Source organism: Haemaphysalis longicornis, unplaced genomic scaffold, assembly GCF_048455015.1.
Source record: "Haemaphysalis longicornis isolate Haplotype H1 unplaced genomic scaffold, Haemaphysalis longicornis Haplotype H1 scaffold_3, whole genome shotgun sequence".
In the NCBI taxonomy this organism is placed as follows: Eukaryota; Metazoa; Arthropoda; class Arachnida; order Ixodida; family Ixodidae; genus Haemaphysalis; species Haemaphysalis longicornis.
The window spans coordinates 92,761,026-92,787,739 of NW_027526335.1; the positions used below are offsets into that span (position 1 = coordinate 92,761,026).

Below are 26,714 nucleotides of genomic sequence, written 5' to 3' on the forward strand. Positions count from 1 at the left end.
ACAAAGCAACATTTGACCTTTGTGGATAACTGTGCAAAAAAAAAAAAATCGCGGAACACTCAAAAAGTTCTGCACAAAAGTAATGAAGGCGATGTCAAGAGGCAATTCTATATCGCATGCGGCTGAATGTCGCATACACGCACAACTTTCTATTTAATTAGGAAACGGACTACGTCGCCACTCTGCACACTGTGATGTGCGAGAAAACCTGGGGCGCCTGCTTTGTAAATGTGCTCTATTTGGTGCGCAAAGAGTGTGCCTCGCAGTGTCTTTGGGACATGCCGCTTTCCGCGGACTTCCAACTGAAGGACGTCTTAGGTCCGTGGGCACGTCCCAAACGTGCTGTATGGGCCACGAAAGCGCTGATGGCGTACCTGCAACATACAGGCCTAGATCAGTCTACCGCCGCATGGCCAAGGAGCTTTGCTGAGTCCAATTTTGCGGGTGCGAGCGCCGGCCACGGCGGCCGCTTTTCGGATGGAGGCGAAAAACGAAAGCGCCCGTGTGTTCGAGATTCCGGTGCACGTTAAAGATCCCCAGGTGGTCAAAATTATTCGGGAACCCTCCACTACGGCGCGCCTCATAACCTTTGTAGTTTCGGCGCGTAGAACCCCATAATCAATCAACCTACACCAGTCTCTGTGAATAACTGAACGTATTCTTACTCATCTTCTTCAACATAGTCCCTATTATTTCTATCACCGCATTCACGCTAGGCATTTTAGCCCAGCTAACGTCGCCTAACTTCATTAAAGATATCTCTCTCTCTCTCTCTCTCTCTCTCTCTCTCTCTCTCTCTCTCTCTCTCTCTCTCTCTCTCTCTCTCTCTCTCTCTCGAAATAATGGACACGCACGAAATAACACGCACACTCCTCCCCGATCTACCCCTGGACGGAAGCGGTTGACTCGCCGTCGTGCCTCTCGTGGCGAACAATCATGATATTCCGCTGAATTGCAAGTTCAAGCCGTGACACGAGCACTGGAGGTCGCTGTTGTCGCCACCCGTCGTGACCAATAACTCATAATGCCTTACCCCTTCTTTGACGAAATGAAAGTTTTATACACTCATTCTTTGTAAGATCCGTCACTGTCCCTTATGAAAAGAGGCAATGGTCATGGCCTTTCTTGTGGAGCGGCAAGACTATGACAGACCAGACTGGCGGGACCATGATCTACTGTCTACTGTCCTCACTCACAAAATGATCAAGTTGAACTCTTTTAAGGAACTACATCACGATCCCATTTGTCGATGTGCTCTTCACATTGACTAGCGGGTCACGTTAATGGTGACGATGACAATCGCGGGAAAGATCTCATGACGCACGTATACGAACGGACATGTCGTATATGAAAGGACAAACTTTTTTGCCTGGAGCAAAGCATGTTTCATCATTTTGTATGACAAAAATGCATGGAAACTAAAAATTGGGCAGCCCGGCAGGAAGCGGACGCCATCGCAAGGAGAAGCGCCATGAATGGCGGGCGGGAAGCACGCGAGAGCGGCTGGTTGCTCAGCTTTATGCAACAGCCGTCGTCTGGCCAGCGACCGCAATGACCGCGCACGTATGATTGTCATGGCCTTTCGGTTAGGTTTGTGGTAGCGGAGGGACATGCACCCAATGTAGAGTGCCTCGAAGTCTTCTCAGCTATCCACAAAGCGGTCCTTGAGAGTACTGTAATGTCTCAGTAAAAGTCTTGTTTGCCATGCATCATCCAAGCATCGCTGCATTGTTCCTCACGCGGAGGTGATAATTGTGATCACGTCTGTGAACTCATCTGCTTCACCGCGTCACCCTTTACACGATAACGTAAAACCGTTTTTTATCACCGTCTTTTTTCTGTACGGTGCTAAAAAACATTGCAGCAACAGTCCCCTACGTACGTTTCCTTTGAAGGCCCGAGACCACAATCATACGACCTTTTCATAAACGGCCATTTATTATTAAAAGTACAGAGCCTTTTATAGAATACCGCGTATGTCCCATTTATACCTAGGGAAAGCATCATGCCGCTCATTACAGATAAACAGACAAACAGATTTGTGGAGCTATAGCTCCACAAATCTGTTTGTCTGTCTATAGTCGCCACAAATCTGTTCGACAAGCGTAAAAATGCGTAAGCACAAACAAGAATGCTTACGCATTGAAAGTCATAATCACCTCTTACGGTCTAGAAGCACTTCCAGCTCAGCTGAACTTCATTTCATTTGGCGTTCATGAAGTCCAAGTCTAAAATCACAACAGGAATACCGCAAAACCTTAACAGTAATTCCTGTCGTACGACAAAAAACTTTCTTGTGAGAAGAGAAGTCCTGTTGTTACGACAAAGCCATCTGTTGTTACGGCGACACACGTCGCAAGGGTCAGTCATCTCGCCACTGTTATTTAACATCGCCATGAAGGACCTCCCACCGAAATTGCAGTCAATTCCCCACATTAAACACGCATTATATGCGGATGACCTTACCGTCTGGACGCCTACTGGCTCCATTGGAGAGCAGCAAGACGCCTTGCAGCAAGCGATTACTGCTACCTTTCACTACCTCCAGACACGAGGCCTCCAGTGCGCACCCGAAAAATCGGCTTTGCTAAAGCTCCACTCCCAGCCTTCTCACAAATCTGCTCGAGGTATACCTGAACCTCAACTGGCCATTGCAGGGCAGCCAGTCCCCAACGTCCCGCAACTGCGGGTGTTGGGTCTCACAATACCCAAAAACGGCTCTGGACTGCACACAATTTCCCCTCTGCATAAAACCCTGTCGCAACTGATGCACCTTCTGCAACGCATCTCCCATCGCCGTCGAGGCCTTAAAGAGCACGATACCCTACAGATAGTGCAAGCTTTGCTTATTAGCCGCATTACCTACGGGACCCCGTACCTCGCTCTGAAAACAACAGAAAAGGCTCGGCTCAACACAATGATTCGCCAAGCGTACAAAACTGCGCTTGGCCTACCCACTGCTACTGCGACCCACAAACTACTCGCCTTGGGAGTTCACAACACGTGGGAAGAGCTGCAAGAAGTCCATCATTCAGCTCAACTACGGCGCCTGCAATTGACTCCCACTGGTCGACAGGTCCTTACAGCATTAGGACTCCGTCCGATACCCCCGAGGGAACAAAAACAACGCATTCCTCTAGCCCTGCGAGATGGCATCCGGGTGGCCCCAATTCCTCGCAATATGCACGCCAACTACCACCTTGGCCGCCGGGCTGCCCGTGCTCGAGCCCTGACTGCGCGATACGGCGGTGACCCCAGCGCCCTATATACAGATGCTACCCCCTACCCTGGCCGCGCCGGCCACGTAGCCTGCGTAGTTACTCATACCGGCCAATGCGTCACTGCCGCCACTACTACCACAAGCTCAATCGATGTCGCCGAAGAAATAGCCATTGCCCTGGCCGCCATTTCCCGCCCTGACCAAGTAACCATCCTCACCGATTCGCAGACAGCCTGCCGAAATTACCAAATTGGCCGAATTTCTTCATCAGCACTTCACATCCTCAAAAACTGCACAACGACCCCTGACATCCGCATCGTCTGGGCTCCTGGACACGCCGCCATCCCCGGCAATGAAGCGGCTCACGCCGCGGCTCGCGATATAATACACCGAGCCATTGCCGACGTTGGCCAATGTTTACCCCCTCACGATCAACTCCACCCAGTCAGTGGCTACACGGAGATTCTCGCGCATTACCGGCAAACTCGCCGTCGTCTCCCACCACCACACTGGCGCCTCTCCAGAGAGGACGCTTACAACTTGGCGGCGGCTCCAAACGAATACCTATCCACATCCCACCCGCCTCCACCTCATCTTCCCCACCCAACAACCTTCCCTCTGCGCTTACTGTCCCCAGCCTGGCACCCTCTACCACATCATATGGGAGTGCCAACGAACTCCAGACTTGCTCCCCCTTTCCAACCCAACCTTCGAGCAGTGGAGGGCTTCCCTGGCCAGCCCGGACCCGGATATCCAGCTTAAGTTGGTGACCCGAGCACGGACGGCCAGCCGAAGTCAAGGCATCCCGGACTAGGGACGCCTTCCACGGGGCGACGCCCACCCATCAGCCTCTGCTGGAGAAATAAAATTTTTTTCTCTCTCTCTCTCTCTGTCGTAACGACAAAGTCAATTTTCTCAACGACAAACATTCCTGTAGTTACAACAGAACTGCCATTTACGCTACTCTTCACAATGAGCAATAAAATTCAAACCGTGTGCAACTACTGATGGAACATCAGGATCACGAGGAATTCGGCATGACGGAACATCAAAAGCAGGACAGCAATACGACACGCGACAGAACATCAGAATCCCGACACGACAAGAATACAAAACAACAGAAATTTTTCTTGTCGTCATTTTCGACTGGGGTACAATTTCATGCATCTTTTTCTTGTCTTCACAACCGGCTACTGGGAATCTATGCTTCAAAATTCACGCATGCTCGCAAAAACCACCAGATTTAATTTCAATGAGTCGATCCAGTAAGCGGTATCGCCCTTGTACGCGGTTTGCAATAACATCGCTTTGCGATCCAAAATGCACAGGAATTTGGCACCGGCTTGCGAACGTATCGCAGAAATGTCTGTCCCCGACGCCCTCAAGTGGAATCATTCAGCGTATACAGTTCGTCAGAAAGGAAAAGTCTTCGAGCTAAAACTGGCATAATTTTTAATACTTGAGTCTCCAGGGCTCTTGTTCGAGGACAGCGTCCTTTTCTCATAGATAATCACCACATTGCTGCTTATTCCAGCATTGGTGTAGGCAAAGCCCTCAACAAAATACGCCTAACTCAGGCCCATCCGGGTGAAAGACCGTCTGCTTCGTCAAACATCTGCACAGGAAAACAAACCGTCCGGTGCCGGAAAACAACAATACGGCATCCGTTGAACATTTTCAAGCCATCAGTTTTCCAGCTGACTTAGAGAAAATTGCCCCCAATTCACGGTGTGAACGTGGCTGTTGGACAGGGAAGCTAAAGGAGTGCGCGCCACAAAACACGCTTGTTTTTTAATCGCAATTCAGCATACTTCTCAGTTAATTAGCTAAATGAAACTTGGAAAACGACTAGCTGCTTTATCCTACCAGACGAACGAACATGGGACTGTCGGTCTCACGGTGGGTTTGTGGCGCTGCTGGAATGGCTTAAAAGCGGCGTATTCGTGTTTGATTGATTGATTGTAGGGTTTAACGCGCCGACGCAACGCAGGCGATGAGGCGCGCCGTATAGTGGAGGGCTCCGGATTAATTTTGACCACCCGGGGTTCTTTAGCGTGCGCCGAAAAGCGGCCGCTGCTGCCAGGAATCGAACTGGCGTCCTCGTGCTCAGCAGCAGAACGTCTTCGTGTTTGTATTTAAACTGCCACTTATAGTTGTCCATGATACCTGATAAGATAAAACTTCCAGCGGTTATGTAGTAGTTTGAAACGTCAAACGTCGTATAATTTGTTTCGGAATAGTTTCCACGAAACGCGAGGTACAGCTGGCCGTTTTCTGTAACTATAAGTAACCCCTCAGAGGCGACATGTCAGGCGGGATTTTTTAATTGTTTACAAACTTCGCGGTGAACTAACTATGACGACTAAGTGAAACTCGGCGTCATCATAGAGTCGTCTTAGCGACAAATGCAGTAGGATTTTCCCTTTTTCAAGATATCTACATTAGATTGAGAGCTACGGGGAATTCGCGGGAAAGTTGGCTGCGCTGCAAGGCGTTTCTGTGGGCCGGTGCTGCACACATAGGTCATTGGGTGTAGCAGTGTACAGCTTGGCTGTAAAACACTGTAAGAATAAGGGACCATTGTACCTCTGCACATACGGGTGCATTTTCTTTAAGCCCTATATTGCGGCGCGCGCAAAATCACATGCTCTAGGCCTCTGTTTGATCAAGTCTTCTGCCTACATGCACACCCTTTAGAGCTGTTTACTCATTCGGTCCGACTCTGCGGGCAAAAGAAGTCAAGGGTGCACACGTTGAACTGAGAAAACGTATGCGTTACCGCTGCTGCTACCTACAAAATCAGCTTTCGAAGTTTGAGCAAGCTTTGAAACAGCCCACGCACGCAGTTAATAATTGCCGATTCCTGCAAGAACGAGTCCTCGACCCTTATATGGTGAGAGCACATACCAGCGTCGTCCCATGAATTCACGGAAGCGGCAGCAGCATTATTTCTGTTAGCTCGGAAGCTTCCAGCCTGGCGGCCTGAACGTCCTTCGGGGTACACTGTTCGTACAACAGCTGTACGTAGTTTCAACGCTTCTGCGCGCGCGATAAGCCTTGCGCCATAAAAAAAAAAAAAAATACTATGGAGAAGTGACGCATTTACGAGGCAGTCGCGGTGGAGGGGGGCGAAGCCCGCACACTTGGTGGAAAGTGCCCAACGCGTGCGGTTCCATGCTCGGCTCGAGCTCAGTCCCATCATTTCAGTCGTTCGCAAAGTAGCGGTCGCCATGCGCACAGCTGTGTACGTCTGCAGGCGAAGCCCCGGACTCATCGAAGAGTACCGATACGTGAGTTCATGCCATACTCGGGGGGCCATTGCCCAGACTGTCACTTGCAGCACAGTTGACTGAAACCTAGGGCTGAAACGACGTGTGAGCACGTGGATACTGACTCTGTGAATCCAGCTTCCAACTGTACTGGACGGTCTTTGTTTAAATGAAGTTTGTGGTTTTTTTTCTTTTTGTTTGTTTGTTTGAGGGAAAGGCAGCACCATTAATGTTAGCCATGATTGTGAGGATGAGATGGCAGGGTTCATTTTATTTTCTCGAAGGAATGTGCAGTTGCATATCCATTTCGTTTAAAGGAAAGACCATTCGTAATAGAAATGCTCGTAACGGAGTATCACCCCATCCTTAGCAATTTCGTTCAAAAGGTATTTCGTTATCTCGGGAAAAGCAAGCTATCTTTAATGATCTATTAATTTTTATTTTGCTAAATATATCGGTTCAGCATATACTGCAGCGACCTTAAATGTAGTAGATTGAATGCTCTTTCCAACGAAATCACATTTTAAAATGTTTTAACAAACAATGCTGGTGAAAAGAAAATTGTCGAAATCAATATTTTTGTCCATGCATCAAAAGAAAGGATAAAAGTACCTGTGTATAAAAAGTGGCGATATTAATAAAAACTTCAGGATTTACATTTTGCACAGAATCTTCCAAACAGGTCCTACAAAGAACTGATTTTCACGCAAGAGTTCATCACATACAAAAAAAAGGTCAGCACTCGTGGTGTCCGCGCCATGCGGTGAAGCCTATCCTCCATTTCAGACGGCTCAATTTTGGATGGGCCTTTTGCAGTAATCGGGTCGTTTAACATTACGGGAAGCAACAAATCCCCACCACGGGCTGTAAAAAGCCTGCCAAATGATCAAATTTGCATTAATGTCCCGCACAAGATCTTGGACAACCATGCGACGTCATGAACTCCGCTTGGAGTTGAAAACGAAACTTGGTGGCGAACGCCCGCTTATGTTCACTGTCAGCAGCTGTCAGAGCTTACACTTACCATTTACTGTGACCTATGTTTCGTGATAAATCCCTAGTAGCAGGAATTGGGTAGACGCGGTAAAATCATGGCCGGCAAGACTTCACGCATGAGTTGTTACGCAACAAAAATATGGTTCAGTACAAGTAGCAACCTGCGTTGTAGGTTCTTTTTTCATAGAAAGAATGCCAACACTGTTGGAAACTTTGCCACAATACGTAGTTTTACTTAGCACCAACACCAAAATTCCAGAAATACTCCCGCAAGGAAACAAAACCTGCCTGCGAACATTTGAAGCGCTGTTCGTCTGAACTGTTATCCGACGACTCGGTGTTATTTTTCGACTTGCAGCTGGAACTCGTATCACAGAAATCATGTGTGGATGAGGGGAAATCACGGGCGGCATGCTTGTTTTTAAGGAACGGTAGCTTGCGACGCAGGGGCCATGGTAAATCGGCTCGGGGCTGGGTAAGCGCGTAACAAGTCGGTCAAGCCGGTCGTGCTGAGTAATAGCGCCTAATATGAATTTTGCAACGCGTCTTTCGTGGCTACAATTTAGCTGAATTATCAAAGGCTAATTCTTTCAAATTGAACAAAGTTGTATTTTCTATTCATATATCCCCTCAAAGGGAGCAGTACAAGGGCTCAGGTTACGCAGTTATAAACAGTTTGTGCGCTGTTTATAACTTGCTATCGGTGCAGTATGAAATTGAGAGGTGTGGTTCACGGGTGTCTACAAAGGCGTAAAAGGGGAATTGAAGAATTTTCGAAATTTACGGTCACACAGCAAGAAAGGTTCACTTGAATTTCAAAACGCGTACTGAGAATATTACTATTCTTCTGTTATCCGCATCCTATCAAGCATAATAGAGAATTCAGACTTCCTGGGTTCTTTAATAATTTTGTTCAATTCTTGAAAGATTCAGTGGTCACTCGTGTGGTAAAAAAAGTCATACACACGCACGTGACTTGTATAGTACTGCTTGCATACAGACGGAGGCAGATTTTAATAGTTCAAGCACCCGTATCGTACTAATATTAGTGATGCTGAGTGTTAAACTGCCTTACCAGACTTGAATAAAAGCCGGAATACTGGAGTAAGGTGGTTGGTTTTAAACGCTTTGTTGTTGTTTGCGTGCTGAAAAATTTCAGCGCCTCGGCAGCCGGCTGCAAATACTAAGCTACATTTACTCCAAAATGGAAAACGAGACAACCAGTGCCTATGTCTCCGCGCACTTACGGGTGTTCACCCAAACGTACTGCATCAGAATAAAACAAAGTCGAGTCAGTTCAAACGGCACATATAAGAGGTTCTAACTTCTAAGCCCCCAAAACAACGGCGTCTCGTGTTAACCTACATTATGCTTGCACGTCTATTCATGTTTCTTCCGCGAACCACTGATAAGTTTGTTACAAAAAACGATAAATAGCTTTGCCATTCAATAGTTTGTCGGCACTAAAAATACAGGCAGAACTGATATCCGACGATTGTGTTTAATTGCGAAAAATCAGCATTTGGCCTAACTAAATACTGAGATTATTACTTGTAAATCATGGAATTACTCTAAATGACTCAGAATTCCTTTATCAGTTGAAGTTTCTTGGTAAAACTTGGAAGTACTCTGTGTTACTTGCAATTACTTCCAATAATTTGGAATTACTTCTTACGCTAATGACAGCTGTGATGACGTGTTTGAGCTCTCTTGCGATATAAGAGGCCAGTCATCCAGCGGGGCCTTAGAATCCGGGGTTAGTAGTAGGCAAGAGAATTTTTCGCATAAAAAAAAGTTGGGCCCATCTCCCCACGAGGGGGGACGCGAGTAAATGCGTCGCGTAGGGGGTGGGTGTATTGCGTTCACGTTAGTGTTTGGGGGGTGGTGGTGGGGTGGTAGTGAATGGGTTAACTATTATTGCTTATTACTATTAATTATTATTATTTCTTTCATATATTAATTATTACTTTCGTGATTTTGCGACTCGAGTCCCCCTTCGTGGAGAGATGGGCCCAATTTTTCTTTTTTTTTGTGACGCAAGAAGTGAAGGCAAGGAGTAGGTTGTTGTAAGTAGTTATTTATTTATTTGTTGCTGTTGTCGTTGTATTGGACGCTGAGAACGACGGCTTCGTGGTCGCTAAAGTGTACTGTTAATGGGGTCTTTAAGCAGTGGTCGTGCGTTGCAGCAACTGGTGAAGACGAGATCGATGCAACTGCTGCCGTGTATCAGCAGCTTCTTGACGTAGTTTGAATGAGTCAAGGATATAAGGCGCGTTCGTACCCTTTGATTCTGTGTCGCTTTTGTGGCGCAGTGGGAAGAGCACCATGTACCTCGCGTTCCGCCCACAGGGTCGTGGGATCGAAACCAGTCGCCGATAACTATTATTTTTTTTATATAGTGTAGGGGGAGGGGTGCGGACCTGTTGTTGAGAGCGAGGAGGGTAGCGTGATGCGGGAGAGGAGGAGTGGGGGAGAGGGCGCACCTGCGCGCTGAGCTGTTGCGGACGGAGGGCGGAGGCTACGTGTGAGTTAAAGAAATGTTCTGCATTTAAAAAATGATCGACGATGAGGAACCCCACATTGCGCTGCTGCTAAGCAAATTCGGCTAATACCAAAATGTTTTTCAGTCGTCCAGAGAAAGCGAAACATGCAGCTGTGCCGAGCACGCGGACGCGAACATGCGCTGGCAGTACGCAAACGTGCGCTCAAAACACGCGCCTGTGTGAACGAGAGAGAGAGAGAGAGAGAGAGAGAGAGAGAGAGAGAGAGAGAGAGAGAGAGAGAGAGAGAGAGAGAGAGAGAGAGAGAGAGAGAGAGAGAGAGAGAGAGAGAGAGAGAGAGAACTTTATTTGTCCAGAAGTAGAGAGCTTGGAGCAACTGTTTAGAACACTCATGCCTCGGCACGTGTATAGAACACTCATGCCGAGGATTCCGCGTCTGTATGGCGGTTAGTGCAGTGCGGGCCTGTGAGGCATCATGATATCGTAATATTTAATGGGAATTTCCGGCATCGCCAGTGTTGTTGTCCGCAGACACGACACCGGCATCGAACGCTCATCTCGCATGCGATCGGGCGATCGGCCATATGACGCAGCACGCGATCGTTGTGTGGGAGCTTTGACAAAAATATGGCGTTATTGTTGCCCGCAAATTTACATGATGCACTGGTGGGACAGGCCAGTAAGGTAATGTCACGCTTACTTGGCGGAAGTCGGCGTGACTCGCCACAAAAGTTATAGAAGAGAAGGCACAACGACTCGATATCTAAGTATAGAAGGAAACAATACTGTCTACATTGAGGTGCTGTAAATCTCGCCAAACTGGTGAGGTTTTCCTGTAAGACAGCCAAATACGTTAAACAATGCTTCTTTTTTTTTTCATTTTCGGATGAAGAGCTAATTCCAGCTGGGGTTTAAACGGCGTGCGATGGTTTTGGTGGAAACATGGTTTGGAGTGCTTTCAAACTTGGTAGGCATAAAACGACAGAAACAGGAAGGGGGGGGGGGGGGGGGTTGAGGGGGCGTTCTGAGTTGGCTTGAGGATCCCGCTACGAAAACGGCCGTAAGCGGTGCGATAAGCCGCGTATACAGGCGGCACCACGCAGTAATATAGCATTTTACTGCGTAGCATCGGACCAGCTGTTTAGCTGGAAGCGAGGGAAACAACAAAGCAGTTGGCAGTCGTGAACCGCCGAGCTTGTAAACACGCGAACATTTCAGACAAGAAGGCGCTCTTGTTGAAGCGGGATTTCTAGGGGCGAAGCATTTTAGGACCTCGCTTTGTCCGGGGCTTGTCGTCCGTGTACACAGTGTTGCGCATGCGCGAGGAGCATTAGATTGGATTGGATTTGATTGAAATGGATTGGATTGGATTGGACTGGAATTGTATATACTGTACACACGCGTTGTCACTCATTTACATGCGCGAGTGGGCAGTGCCACGGCTGATTTACGGTAAGAGCGATCCCCAGTGCTTCGTCCACTCGTCAGGATTCACTTCGTGGAGATGCGTGATTTTTTTTTTTTTTTTTATGCGCACATGGTCACCGACACGATTCTGCCTTCCGGGCGCCCACCCGTCCGTCTATTTTGTAAACCTCCGCGGGCCTGGCATGCTTGAGCCGAGAGACGGGAACAACCGTGGGGGCCGCATTTACCCCCCCACAGAACGTCGCAGGAGCTGGGAGATCCGAGCTGTGTCTGTATGTCTGTCTGTTTGCAGAGTAGGGGAGAGGGAATAAACATTTTTTGTTGAACGTAAGTGCTGATGACAGGGCGCATGCCCGGTGAAGGGCATCCCTATTCCGGGACACCCATTGGCTGCGACTTACAGTCCAGGCCCTCTATACCAAGCCTCGCTGGTGCCCAAGGTCCAGATCGGCCAGAAGATCCATCCACTGCTCAGAAGATGGGAAACGGATAGTGGTATAGGTTTAGAGTTTGATGGCACTTTGTATGCCGGGTGTGGAACAGAAATTGCAAAGGAAGGGATACTGAGTGGTTAGACAGCATGGAGGAGGGTGCTGTGGGAATAGGAATGTGTCTGTAATCGCCGAAGAGTGGTGGCTTCTTGTCTGGTTAACCAAGGATGACGTGGCGGGAATTTTCTTCTGCCAAGCCTATAATGTGCCACGGCGTCTGAATAGCGGAGAGGTGAATCCGTTTTCATGGCAGCGAAGAACATTCCTGGCAGCGGGGGTAGGGATAACATGATCCACGGAAGAAACTGCATCACCACGTGTAGCCAGAAGAACGAGCTCGCCTCTCTTTAAGGTTCATGTAGGCGAGAAAAACAAATGTGCGAATCACACGCATAAACCTACGTGAAGTGAATCACTTGACAAATACGAGATGTGAAGAGAAACGTTCAACATCTCAGTTCCCCTGGCAAACACGTGCTCAATCACACCACCGGTTCTTGGCGTGGGCCGTGATGAGCGTGAAGACCCACGTCGTAGACACCTTCCATAAAAACCGCTAGCAACAGGTGGGCCGGTTTTCTAAGGTCGATGTTAAGGAAGACCAACGGCGTCGTCTTATTGTGGCTGTAATCGTAACCAGGAATCATAGCCTGTGGCTTCCGCGATCGGCTGCCGGCGGAGCAACGGCGCATCGCGGAAGCCACGCATAGCCCTTGGTGTGTATTGAAAAAAATTGGCGCATCTTGCACTACTGGTGCAAGGGGGGAGAAACAGCAGAGTTGGGTGTCGACCTAGTTTCTTCCGGTTTTGCTAAGTTCAGCTGCATTTTGCTAGGCTCTGCTAGGCCTTGCTAAATTTTCTTAGGTTTTGCGATATTCTTGCCAGGCTAGGCTAACTGTTGAGGAGTGAGGCCAAGATTAGCCGGATTTTACAAGGCCATTCCGGTAGGACCCCACACCGAAAGCGGACCCAGGTGGGGGAGTAGCTAAGTTGACCCCCAGCTCCGCTGTTTCTCCGGCCTTCCACCCTTAGTGCAAGATGCGCCATTTTTTTGCGTTTTAATAGCCCAAGAAAGACTATCTCCTTTAAAATGGTATCGTATACCGCACACGCATATGCCCCTTGTTCTTACACTCTTAAGCAGGCGCTAAAGCCGGCTTCACTGTTATAATACCCTATCTGCGGTGGTGCACCCTTTACAAGCGGCGCAGATTTTTTTCTTGGATTTTTTTTTGCTAACGCCCCCGGACCAAGCTCAAGCTTAAACAGCTCCACTGTTAAAAAGTGCAGGGCGAGGAAGACTTTAATTTGCGTTATGTGAGGTTGCTGCTGGATATAAAAAAATAAAACAGACCTCGCGGCTGGAAAACGAACCCGCAACTTCGTGCCCTGCCCCGAAACATATCGGGTCAAGAGAATGTGCAAAAGACCAAGCAGTGGCTTGCGCAATATAAAAATTACACACCGCTACAGGTGCAAAACCAAGTGATGTAAAGGTACTGGCGGAGTTTGCGGATAAGTTACGAGGTCATTAAGAGTCGGGTAAAGTGAAGATTGAGGCGTTTGTGAGTCTAACAGGGACGCGCCAAGAGCATCTGACTCAACAACTGCTTTTTTGAGCGGTTACGAGGTCAATGCCCAGAATGCGCTTCGGGAAATAAATTCTGGTTGGTTGAGAAAATTGCAGTTTAGTTTGTTTGGTATATAGTTAACGGGTGCGGCAAGAAGGAATCGGTTGTTTCGTTCAGAAAGCCTAACATTATTTATATTTCGGGGGTCAAATGTGGCGAAGAATGATACATAAAACGGCGCAGCTGAGGTGCAGGAAAAGACGAGCAAATCTAGTTTGAGCTACAGTACGATATAACATCTGTAGAACGTACATATGTAGGTTATTAGAAGAATGACTTGGAAGTTGGAAATGAAAAAGCGTGGTGTAGAAATCGAAGTGCGTGCCGCTGAAAGTATACCTGCTGTGTTTTAACGGGTACTGTGCTTTTTTTTCCCAAATACGATTTAATTGCAGAATGTTTTGTGTATCTGGCTCCAGCCAAAAATGCAGGGCGTTCACACTGACGCGTAAGACGTGAAGGTAGCAAAGCTGTACGTAACCTTCACGACCAACACGACGGCTTAAGTCCACGATTGCAGCCGATTTGCTTCTTCTTCGCTGCGGCAACGACCTTTGCTCTATCTTTGTTGCTATAACGGCGAAGAAGTAAATCGGCTGCAATCGTGGATGACGCGAGACAGGGGGGGGGTCCTCTTTTACCAGCGAACGAACGAAACACGAAACGAAGGGCGCCGCAGGTGCAACGTGTACACTATCACGTGTTCTGTCTAGAGCAGGTGGCGTGATTCCTCTCCCCACGTCGCGGCCGAGTGAGTAAGCCGTTTGACTCTTGGGTTTGACTCACAGTCGTGGCCGAGTGGGTAAAGACGGCTGACTCTGCCCAACCGATTCTGACGTCCTGGCCGTTGCTGAAGTTTGACTCTGTGCCGTCTTGGCCTATGAAGTTTCTGTCTTTTGCACATCGGTTTACGGACAGCTTCGGTGCAACTCCGTCTCACGCCTGGTGTGAGGTTTCTTGTGGTAGTAGTAGTAGTAGTAATAAACTTTATTCACAACAAAGGTAGAAGGGGAGGGGGTGGAGTTAAGGGTGGAATTCTATTTTTAGGACTCCAGTGGCGAAAGCCCCTAGCTTCGCTCTTTCCAGCAGTTCTCGCTGACTGGAGAGGTCCGAGCTGGACAGTGCCGCTTCCCAGTACTCTATTGATGTGTTGTAATTATTCTGTTGCCATATGGTCAGGCAGTTCCATACAGCATGGAAAAGATCCGCCTTGACATTTATAACATTATTCGTAATACTTATCCGGAAACATAAGTGCTAATCTGGACTTATGTGGGTAGGTATTGGTCTGGATGTTCCTACGATTTCTGGCCTCCTCTGCGTCTAGTAGAAGGTGAGGTGTCGACATTGTTTTTCTGGTTAGTCGGCATAACCGGAGTCGGTCGGTAGCCGCACTGTATGGAGGAAGGGCGTATGAATGCTCAGACACCCCGCGGTCCATGATTTGCCTCGCGAGGGAGTCCGCTTTTTCGTTTCATTCCTGTCCCTGAAGGGCCGGGGTCCATATTATTTTGTGCGTGCCTTTCGGCGTCAGAGGCATTATATTCATTGCTGTTTTAGGAATTATTCCGCAAATTAGGTTTCTAATTGCTCTCGTGGAGTCAGTAATTATGGTGAGATTTTTCTTTTTGTGCTCGCCCAACTTTATGGGCATTAAGATGGCGGTAGTTTTGGCTTCTTGTATGTTCTGTTTGTTGCTCATTAGGAAGTCTAGAGTTTTCCCGTCGCAGCTGAATACCACCGCTGAGGCGTTGCCGCGGCTGTTAGTTGCCGCGTCGGTGTAGACTGCGTCCGGGTCTGTGCCGTAGGTCTTCCTAATGTATCTTGTTCTTGGTAGTCTTCTCCCTTTGTTGTATGTAGGATTCATTTTTGGGGGAATAGGTGGAATTTTGAGGCTTGCTCTTTGTTGAGGAGAAAGTTCTGTCGTTCTCTGTATGTACTCCGAGTGGACTGAGTACCCGGCTCTTAGTATTTCTTTTCCAATCTTGGTTTTCAGTAGTCGTTCTTTCTGGGCTTCGAGAAGAGTCTCTGTGACCTCCCGAAAGGTGTTGCACACTCCCAACTTGTAGAATTTCTCATTTGAGGTGTATATGGGAAGGACGAGAGCTGCGTTGCAGGCAGTTCTGATAAGTGCGTCGACTCTCTCATGTTGATTTGCGTCGATGTGGTGGTACGGTAAGCTGTAAGTAATTCTACTCATGATTAATGCTTGCACCAGCTTGAGAGTGTCTTCTTCTCTAATGCATTTTCTTGTTCTTGTGGTTCTTCGGATGACTCTGGCCAATTGTAGGTTGTCCAAGGTGGTGGTGGCCTTGTCGTTTTGTATGTGCATGCCTAATATTCTTATCGTCGGCTTGAAGAGAATGTTTTGGTTGTCAATTACTATGCTTCCATAGGGAATTTCCTCTTTAGAGGGTCTTATTCTAATGCAGTTTTTTCCGGGGTACATTTTAGGCCATTTCTCCGTATCGGCTCTTGTAGCTCGTTGATTGTTTCTTGTAGGATCAGTAGTTTTTCTGAGAGGGTTCCACTTTTGATCCAGATGGTGATGTCATCTGCGTAGATTGATTTGCCGATGCGTTCTTTCTCTTCCAATTTCTTGGCTATTTCAATCATTGTCAGGTTGAACAGCAGTGGGGAGACGATGGCCCCTTGTGGAGTTCTCCTGTTTGGCATTTCGGAAAAGGCTCGAATCTAGTGTTTCGAATGCCAATCGTGGCTGTTCTGTTTGACAGGAAGTTTCTGATGTAATCATAAACTTTCTTGCCGCATCTTGCATTTTCACCTGCTTTCAATATTGCGTCATGCAACATGTAGTCAAATGCCCCTTTCAGATCCAGGGCTAATACAATTTGATCGTAGTCGTCATTGCGATTGAGGATGTCGTGTCTCAGCAGTAGAAAGACTTGGGTGGTTATTTCACTGCGGAAACCAATCATACAGTGTGGAAACATGTTGTTTTCCTCCAAGTGCCTTTGAAGCCTTGTCGTGACGATTCTTTCGTACACCTTTCCTACGCATGAGGTCAGTGATATCGGTCGTAGATTTTCAATACCCGGTGTCTTCCCTGGTTTGGGTGTTGTCGTAATTGTCGAGCGTTTCCATTGCATAGGTAATCGGTTCGGCTTCCATAGCTTTTCATTTATGTATGCAGCTAATGCTTCCAGTTGTGAGTCGTTTAGTTTCCTGAGTATGTTATTGTTAATTTTATCTTCTCCTGCCGCCCTCTTCCGTTTGCTGGCAAGGATGGCTTGATATACTTCCACTTTTGTGATGTCACTGTCGAGCTTTGCATTTTGGGAACCTCGGCATTCTCTTGTAGAGGGGGCAATTTTCGCGTTCAGTTCAAATATGTCTTTTAGGGCTTTAATAAGTTCCTTGTTGGGGACTTCGAAGCCTTTGGCCACTCTGTTGATGTTGTGTCCTGTCTCCCTTCTTGTTGTCTCCGGATTGAGCATACCTTTAATTATTGCCCATGTCTTCGAGGTATTTAGGGTATTCTTGAGTGTGTCACAGAAGTCTTGCCAACTCTGATTCGCAAGTTGTATCGCTAGATTCGTGATCTTTTTAATTCTTGCTTTTAGCTTCTTGTTGTGTCTTTTCTTTTTCCATCGCTTAGTTAGCTTTTGTTTCTTGTTCCATAGACTTATCAGGTGGTTGTCGACACACAGGTACTCGCTCTCTTGTCCAAATTTCTTGGTGGACTGTTTGAGAGCTTCTCTTATGTCACGACACCAGCTGCCTATGTCTTCTATTTCTTCTTTTTCTCTTAGCATTTCGCGAAAGACGTCCCAATTAGGGATCTTTTGTCTCCTTGCCTTTCTTCTAAAGTTGTCTGACTTCGTCCTGATCTCTACTATATCGTGATCGCTGCCGAGATTCTCACCCGTATTTGTCCAGGTCGTGAGTCTGTCCTTGGTGGGCACAATGGTCAAGTCAGGGCATGTATCTTTGCATTACGGCATACCGCTCTGGTGGGGTATGCCGTATCATTAATCGTTTGGGAGATTTAGATATTCCATAGTATCAATTAAATTTCTTCCTTTTGCGGAGTTATAGTTGTAGTTCCATTCATTATGTGGAGCATTCATGTCTCCCAAGATTATGACGTTATTGTTCTGGGTTAGGCGCGTCATCTCTTGGAAAGGAGGGGTAAAATTCTCTTTTGGGTTGGAGGGAGAGCTGTATATGTTCAATATGAAGAAACTCTTCTGTCCTCTCTGGGTGGGGTATATTTCAACCAAGTTCGCTGACGGTTCTCTAGTGGATAAGTAGTGCTTCCGGCAAGTTATATCTTTTTTTTACGTATACGGCTGCTCTCAAATCTTCTGAAAGGTCCATCCTATTGTATCCTCTGAGACTAGTTTGCACCTTTACTTCTTGCGGGCATATGACGTCCAGTTTCAGTTCTATGGTGCTTATGTACGTTTCTAACGAGTGTTTCTTATTATGTAGGCTTCTACAATCCCATTGCCATATTATTAATTGTTCTTGGATTTGGTGCCGTCTATAGGTCATCATCTGAGTCTGTGGCACCGGATACCGCCTCCGTTTGGCTTTGGTCGTTTTCAATGATTATTTGTTTTGGATTTTTGCTCGCTCATGTGTCTTCGAGCTTCCGCTTATTAGTCTGTTCTAATTGTTCCTTCGCCTGGTCAATTGAAATTTGTGCATTCTCTTCCCTATGGCTTTGCTCCAATCTATAAGGATTTTTTAAAACTCTACTTGTACTTCTATTTTAAATTCTTGAATTTTATTGTTCATTCGACTAAATAGATTGTCTTCCAGTATTGCTATGGTTCGAGCGCCCGATGTGGAGGGGGTAAGTTCAGTTTCTGTTTGGGTTGGGTTTCTTCCTTCCTTAACATTACATTTTCTGCCTTAATGTCTAATATAAGTTCCTTCAGAGCTGGAATTTCATCCTTATATTTGTTTTGCTTAAACATTTTGGGTTAACGACAAAAAAATTACACCATCTTCCCGTAGGGGAACCCTGAGTAGTATGCGAAGCAGCCATGAGGTCGACTGAAGTTCCTATTAGTTTTCAGTTCGTTTCCGTTGACGTTCAGCTTCGCATGCCTTCGTTGTATCAGTAGCTTCTTGACGTAGTTTGAATGAGTGAAGGACATAAGGAGCGTTCGTAGCACATGCTCCCGTCTCGGTTTGTTGCGCAGTGGGAAGAGCGCCACGTACCTCCTATTGCGGCCTTCCGTCTTTTTGCAGAACGGGCACCCTGCCGCACATACTGGCGGAGTGTACTGAACTCAAGAATCCTCTACCTTCCCTCCCCCTTCCCCTTCCCCCCCTACCCGAGCGATGGGAGATCTTGATGTCCAGCCCCGACCTGTCGACGCAGCAAGAGCTCGCGTCCAGGGGCCAGGAGCTATTGGACTCATATGGGACTCGTGACTAGGGTTCCACCCCGTCTGACGCCTGCGAGCGTCACCTGAAATGGGCTCAGCGAAAGTTGTTTCTCTCTCTCTCTCCTATTGCGGCCAGAGAGTCGAGGGATTGAAACCGGGCGCCGCCTATTTCTTTTAATAGTGGACTGCGCTGATGTCAGCCCAAACTCTGACGGGGCTGAAGAGACACGCATGCGCAGTAGAGTGCGGACGGCGGACGACAAGGGACGGAGGGACACAGCCCCGGGCATGAGATGCTCCGCATCTAATATAGTCCTGGGAAGCTGCATCTGCCCAGCTCACCTTAGTTCTGTCGTCTTCTTTGCTTCTCTTCTCCTTGAGGGCCTTGGTCCGAGAACCCTTGGGTTTCCCTTGGGCTGGTTGGTCCTCTCGGTCTTCTGGATCCGGGTGGTGTTTCAGCTCTGGCCACTCGTCGTCGAACCATATTGGTCTGCTTTGCTTCGTTGAAATTTTGCTTCTGTTGCCTGGTGGGATTCTGGGGCTACGGAATTTCAGCTCGCACTCCTTGGAGCCCGTGTGGTGTTCCTTTTTGCACAGCACGCATTTGGGCATGCTCTTGTGATCTTTCGCAGGGTTTTCTTCTACGCATGACGAGCAGATCTAAGCGTTGGGTTCTGAGCATACGTCCGCTCTGTGCCCCGTTTTTCTGAATATTTGGCAGACCAGTCTTGTAGCCTTGTATAGGTAGCATGTCATTTCCCCTCCGTAAGAGTGGACGGCGTGGGGAAACGTGTTACCCTCGAAGGTGACAAGAGCGGTGGTCGATTTGCCCAGCATGCGTGCGAACACGATCTTGGTGTCGATGGTCCGCACACGCAGGCCGTCCATAAGTTCTTCTGAGGTAGTGCCGGGCGCAAAGCCGTGAACGATGCCTTTAACTTCTTGTTCTGAGTAAGCCACGTACGATTTTACATCATACTTTCTTTCTCCGATGGTCAGGGTTTCTATGGTTCTAAATTCGTTAGTGGCTTCTTGGTTAGATGTGCTAACCAAGATGATGTTGGAAGTCCACTTCGGTCTTACTATGGCCTCTTGAGTGAAGGTTCTTCACCCCACTGGGGCATGCTCTCGCTATAGTTTGGGTGATTTGGGGCACCGTGGACGAGACGAACTTATTGGCATTCCCTAAGGTCTTGTGACAATTTTGAAGTCCTGCTTGGGAAGGTTTAGAATCCTTCTCTTATGTGCTACGTTGAACTCCGGAGCGCTCTTCTCCAATTTCTCCGGGGCCTGCGTGTCCTTTGCTGCGGCTGTTTGTATCTTCATTTCCTTCTTAATCTTCTGCTTGGTCCTCCTACTGAGCGCCTGTTCCCAGGACGCGTCGTAGGTGCTGTTGTTGCAAGTCTCCGTTGCGCGGTTGGCTTCCTTGCCTTTGTCGTCGGTTCTCTGTATCGGGGTTCTTGACGTGTCGTTCGTCTTGGCCAATATTGGCCAATCTCCCTAAGTGGGAATCCTTAGCTTGACGAACGTGCACCCGAGACGCGCGTGCACGAGCGCTCGGCATTTCCTTGCTATTTTTAACTGCAGACACCATACACAAACAATTTGCTCAACAGCTTGGGTGTTAAAAAAGCACTCACGGATGCACTCACCCACCCCTCTACCGGTGGTGCAAACTCAGGGCACCTCGCCAAAATAACGCGCGCGCGCGCGCGCGCGCGCGAGAGAGAGAGAGAGAGAGAGAGAGAGAGAGAGAGAGAGAGAGAGAGAGAGAGAGAGAGAGAGAGAGAGAGAGAGAGAGAGAGAGAGAGAGAGAGAGAGAGAGAGAGAGATACCTTTAAGTTTTTGTCCGGTAGTTTGTAAAAGGGGGGGGGGGAGGGAGATTATAGTCCTCTTCCCTAAAGTGGCGGCCAGCAGCCCCTCTGGCCCTTGGGCCTCAGCAGCGTTTTAAGCCGACTCTTCGTCAAGCAACAAGGACAATCGGAACAAGAAAGCACAGAGTGGGCAGGCAGTTACGTGGATGGAGCGAATGGTCTCGTTGAAAAATGGCCCATGTAATCACGATGGTTGTCGTAGAGCTGCGGAGTTTGTAACGTAAGCCTTCGAACGTTCTATGTGTGAGCCGCTTCGTTGCCATGATGGTTAAGCAATGCGGGGAGCGCTGCTCTCGTGTTGGCAGTGGTGGCTTCTGACGCGGTTCACTGATGTTCAGCTCACTGACTCAAGTGGGCTGCGGAATAGCCACACCAGTCGCCGCATTTCGCGAGATGTTACGCCGTGTATTTCAGCGACGTCACACAATAGCATATGCGCGAGCATTGGCATTTATTGTCGCGTTGTTTCCTTCTGGCGGAACGGCGTCGGCAGCGTGTATGGAGACCTAATCGCCCTACCCATGATGAATACAGATAAGTATCACCAGGAATACGCAGCGTATTTTGCTGGTTGTAATAAACACTTGCAATGTATACGAGCATTGTGAGTTGTAGGCGGGCTGTTTAGCAGCGCGTTATCAACAGTATATGTATAATACTGATACGAGATAATAATTCCCGCGTAATAAATAACATTCTATTGCACGGAATTCCTACGTATTTTCAACCACAAGGAACACAAGAGTCCCGACACGCAGCCTCGCAAACAGAACCATTCTCCCGCGAAATTTTCGGGGTCGAGGTGTAGGGGAAAGGATGATGGACGAGGTTAGTGATTATGCCCATTCTTAATATCAAAAAAGGCAGCAGGGACATTTCAAATTTTCTGCCGCAAGTGACGATTTAAGCTCACGTGTTTTCGATGGTTGCTTTCACCACAATGATTGACCATGTTACCATGCCTTGAGGAGGAGGAAGAGTACGCCCAGTGTGTTCCAAAATGTTATTGCTTTCTATTTGCTTTCTATTTTATTGCGTTCTTTCCCGAATATGCCCGAGCCATGACACCGTGTAATGCCCAATTTGGTGAAAGTAACATTCTTAATTATTTTAATGTGGCAGAATTTTAAAACAAAAAAACAAAAATAATAAAAATAGAAAAAAATAAAATTTTTACAAATATGACGTGACGAAATCAAAAACATGCATCTTATACATTTCTTCCAAAAACTAATGACTAAGCGAAAAAAAAAAGCTCGCCAGATAACGCTGGAAATACGAATAAAAATATCGTAAACGGACGAACTCTGCAGTACGCCTTGCATCTTCGAAAGAAAAAAACATAATCGGCGAAGTAAAGGCACTTCATCGCCATATTGGTATAAAGTTGCATCATTTTCGAAAAGAAACAAAAGAAAACTTAAAAAGAATAAAATATTACAACGTCTGTCGCTACCCAAAGCCATATTTGGCTGTAAAGAAGTCACACGAGACAATTTATCTTAATTTCTGCAGCTTTTTTATTTAAGTTCTTGTTTGATGGCTTTTTTTTTACTCTTTTCTTCCCTTATTAGGTTCATCTCTTTTTTATACGATCCCACATCATATTCTACGACCAGAGGGTTTGAATAATTGAGCTACATCTGATACACTTATCAGCCGCGTGATTTTTACGCCGCATGTGATACTGCTATTGTCCGCTTCAATTTGTCACACTCTATTTGACCCGGACCCAGCGTTGGTCGCATACAGTTAACACGCCGGGGCTCAACACCCTGTGTTTCTGTCAATGAACGCACGTGCTTTGACGCCGCCTTCACAGTTTCACGGATCGAGCGCTTGCTGCATCGTATTTCTAAACTCCGTGGCTTGCCGCCGGCAGGCGGATACTCGAGAATATCACAGGACCGCCTTTCGATACTTTGTAGCGACTAATGTTTAACAATATTCTACTAACTACCGGCGAATACCTCACCAACTACCAGCGAATATTTGTCTAACGATTAACATACATTCGATTAATTACTACCGGCTAAAGGATGCTCTACCATCGAGTAACTAATATTGGACTGCGAATGTTCTACAAACTACTAACGGATATTGGACCGGGGGCGGTATTCTCGTGTTTTGTACGTTTTGTGTTCGTTTGTAAAGTGGGTGTTTTTAGCAAGCCCTCATTGGCTAACAGCGAACACCCGGATGTGCGCCATGCAAGCCTATGTGCCGCGGCTTCTCGGAGCAGACGATTTTTTAGTCGTCTTGTTGTTGGTTCGCTGGCGGAACAGTAAACACATAAATATAATTTAAAATATGTTTAGTCGTTTAAAATGTGCGTACAAAAACAGCTGCTCAGAAGTCAACCCAAAGCCCGCCTACAACTGGAAGTACGTCACAATAAAACGGACGCAAAACGGACAAACACGAGAACACCGCCCCAGATCTCACAAGTAATGACACTGTTTCAGTGTCGGAATATTTCAGTGCAGTAGCAAAGTGACCCGAATTTAGCAGGATCGCTTTGCAACCATACTCAATATAAATGGAAGTGCCATGTCAAAGAAACAGAGGGAGTAGAAACTGTGAGAAGTTATCCGCCGTTTGACGAGGAGTCGCCGGTATCGTATAGCGCAATTTATATTGCTGATTGAGGCGAAATAGTTTAAAAAAAAGAAAATTCCCGTGAAGATCGCGCGCCGTGATATCAAGTGACAGCGCAGTGATGGTGACAATTAGGTGACACCGTGGCAAAGTGGCCGACTTCTCAGTCGTATTCCTATGAGAACTAACTCACTTACTCGCGAATGCAAACACGCGCTACGCCGCGCGTCTTTTAAAACCGATCCACGCCGGCTGGGTGAGAGAGCGCTCAACGCCACAGATCGATTTCAGCGAATCACGTAGACTGGCCCCCTCAATCAGCTTCTCTCGCGCACTTAGGCGCTAGTTTGAGCGCAGGGGACCAGAGATGGACGGCTGCTTCTGAATCAGACGGATAAGCTGACATTGATGGCGTCTGTCACAAGGCTGGCTGTACCGCAAAGCATTTTCTCGCGGTACGATATATTCGCCACTGAAAACCTCACAGCAGCTGAAACCTACGCTGTAAAAATGCCATGTGCAATCTAAGGGGGTCTAAAATGATGCAAAGTTCGGTCCTCCAAACGGCGCGCCTTTCTTGTTTTCCAATGGTGTCAGAAAATGGACGGACCTACCGATACTGATGCCCAGTGTCACGCTAGTCGACGAAAAGACAGCGTAAACGACGCGTAGCTCAACGTGCGTTCATTGACTACTCAGGAGTCGTGGCTAAACTAACATTAAAAAAATGGTGCAGCTTGCACTAGTGGTGCAAGGCTGGAGAAACAGCGGAGCTGGCGGCCCCACCTAGCTTATTCTTGGTTCGGCTAAGTTTATGCGTCGTTATTCTTGGAGACTCGGTCAAGTTTTCTGCGCGGTGTGGTCGTTATCCCCCTAAAGAGCAATGAGCGCTCGGTCATTAAAGTATGTACAACGTACGCGAGCTCGTATAACTTCGGATCTTTCTGCAACTCGCTGACGTTGCGCCGCCGCTTCACCGGCGCGATATTCGAGATTGGACCGAAGTCGTCGCGTCCGTTCTCGAGTATAGCGGCTCTTCGGGTGTGACGCTCTTCTTCTGTCGCCCCATGTCTCCCTTCGTCGGGGACCCGGATGTTGCACCTCACATGGATTTCCGGACTTGCCGCTGTAAGTTCTCCATGACTGGCAGGCCTGGATCGTTTTGTCCGCAGGCTTTCACATCTCTCCCAAAGTGGACCGCGTCAGCACGCGGCGACCGGCTTCACGAACTCGGTGTCTGTAGCGCGAGCTTTTCTGTGCTCCCCAGTCAAGGCACGAGCGCACGTGAACCGGCGAGAAGAAGAGCACGCGAGAGATCCCGCCGCGAACGCAAATTACGTCCCCTAGCTGTCCTTTCTGTGGAGCAGACTGCACTCTTTTCCACAAGGTTGGTGGATGCCCTTCCCACCCTCTCCCGAAATCGAATCCGTACAACTCTCCCGAGCTCTGGGGGCGCGCCCTGTCCAGCTCATGCCTGTCCGACCAGCTTCGACTGGTGGAGCGGGCTGTAGCGGCTGGCAAAGCATGTGGGGTCCTGGACTGAGGACTCCACCACCTGAAGACGCCATACAAATTTGCTACACATTAAAGATGTTTATCCTCCTCCTCCTTCTCGAAGCCCTAGCGGTGCCGGCGTGCGCGATGACGTCATACCTAGGCGAGGCTTGGCTCCGCGCCTACGCAGCTGCGCAAAGGTCGTGCAGGGCGCCTCGCGCGGGAGGAGTTTTTTTCTTGTTTTTTTTTTTTTTTCGAACGCCAACGGTCCGTGCTCAAACTTCAACAGCTCTGCTGTCAAAATGTATAACCGAGCAACGCTGCCTCCACTCGCTCTTTACCTAACGTCTTTCTTTCTTTTTCACAGTAAGTAAGAAACAAGAAAGAAAAACTGGGGCAATTTCTTTAACACTGGTTGTGTGTACACAGTCCGTGTAACGAGAGGGTGCACACTTTCAACATTTTCGACTGCGCGCAGTGCCTCTTCCACAACATTTCCACGGAACTTCCCAGAGTGAAAGGGTTCCGCTGTTTTTGCACGGGCGCTCTGCGCTTAGTGATAGCTGCTCGCGCGCGTAAACATGATTTAACACATCAAAGATAAACTTCTTGAGCCCGTACTTTTGATGAGTTCTGATCTGATCCGACGCACAGTGGCTGTAAGGCTAAAACCTCATCAAGGTTACCGATTCGTTTGTAAAAATGCAATTAACATAATCGAAGTCGAGTGCGTGACTTCACGTGCTGCCAAATGAAAGACTTCCCGAGCCGTAGCTCCTGGCATTCCACTCCATGTGCGTAAGCAACAGGTGTTGGTGCGCGACACACTTTCAAACAAACATAAACATCGCGGCATAAATTTTGTGTCTTCGTCATTCCAATTCACCCCGCTATTTGCACGACCTACGCCTGTTGAATATATTGCGTTTTACTCTTTTTGGTGTCTCGAATACACAGGAGCAGTCGTTACTCAGGGGTATAAAAAGAATCAAAGGCGATGACGTGAAAATTGGTCGTAACGAAAATAAATGGAAATGAAAGCGAATTTCGCTCCAAGAAGAAAAGAAAAGAAGGAGCGGCGATAGATGTCCGCAAATTTCAACCAAAAATGGGCACCTATAGCATCTCAATGCCCATCACATATTCTTAAATTTCCGAAGGAGGTTTTCTTTTTTCTTTTTTTGTGAATAGTGCTTTGTGGTGTACAAATATTGCCGTTGTAGACAAACCCAAAAGGCAGGCAAAAGAATAATCAGGCTGCCGGGACACAGTGGAAGAAAAAAAAAAAACCGGGCCATCTCCACTAACGTGAAACTTGGGGAGGGGCAAAGCATGCAGTGCATAAGTGTGTTATTCTTGGCGCCTTGGTGTTTTTGCCAACGATGATGAAACCGTTGGGGGGTAGAGGTGTACAGCTTTGCTGTAAAAGTCTCGTGTCTTTGTAGCACGAAGCTGTCTAGCGCGAGGCGTATACGAGTGTCCCGGTCTTTTAGTATCGTGACTACATGATACGACGACTGTGACGACGACAGGAGACGCCGACAGCCGTAGCCCCTAAGGGGCTTCGCCTCTAAAATGTCGGATAAATAAAATTAATTAAAATGAATGCAAACTGAGGCGCGAAATATCTTAATTTATACAGCCCGTGGAAGCCCTATTCAGGGCTCTCGGTTATGCCGACCCGAGTACACAAGCACATTCATAATACGCGCAATGGTAAAAAGACACGTCAATGCCGTGGACGCAGCTGGCGCGGCTCTGTGGTCCGTAACAGGAGAAAAACATTTTGTCTTGCACGCGCGTACAACGGACAAAGCTTCGCGTGTGGCACATAAAAACACGAGAAGCG

General features: G+C 47.7%; 1 protein-coding gene across 1 annotated transcript in view; it reads left to right on the forward strand.

Moving 5' to 3' along the window:
• Positions 1-6,362: 6,362 nt before the first annotated feature.
• The window catches only part of LOC144174875 (proton-coupled amino acid transporter 1-like), a 60,385-nt gene continuing 40,033 nt past the window's right edge, over positions 6,363-26,714 (forward strand). The window contains exon 1 of the mRNA XM_077703827.1: positions 6,363-6,510. Coding sequence (XP_077559953.1) covers positions 6,451-6,510 — 60 coding nt within the window. The 5' untranslated portion in view covers positions 6,363-6,450. The remainder of the gene's footprint in view (positions 6,511-26,714) is intronic.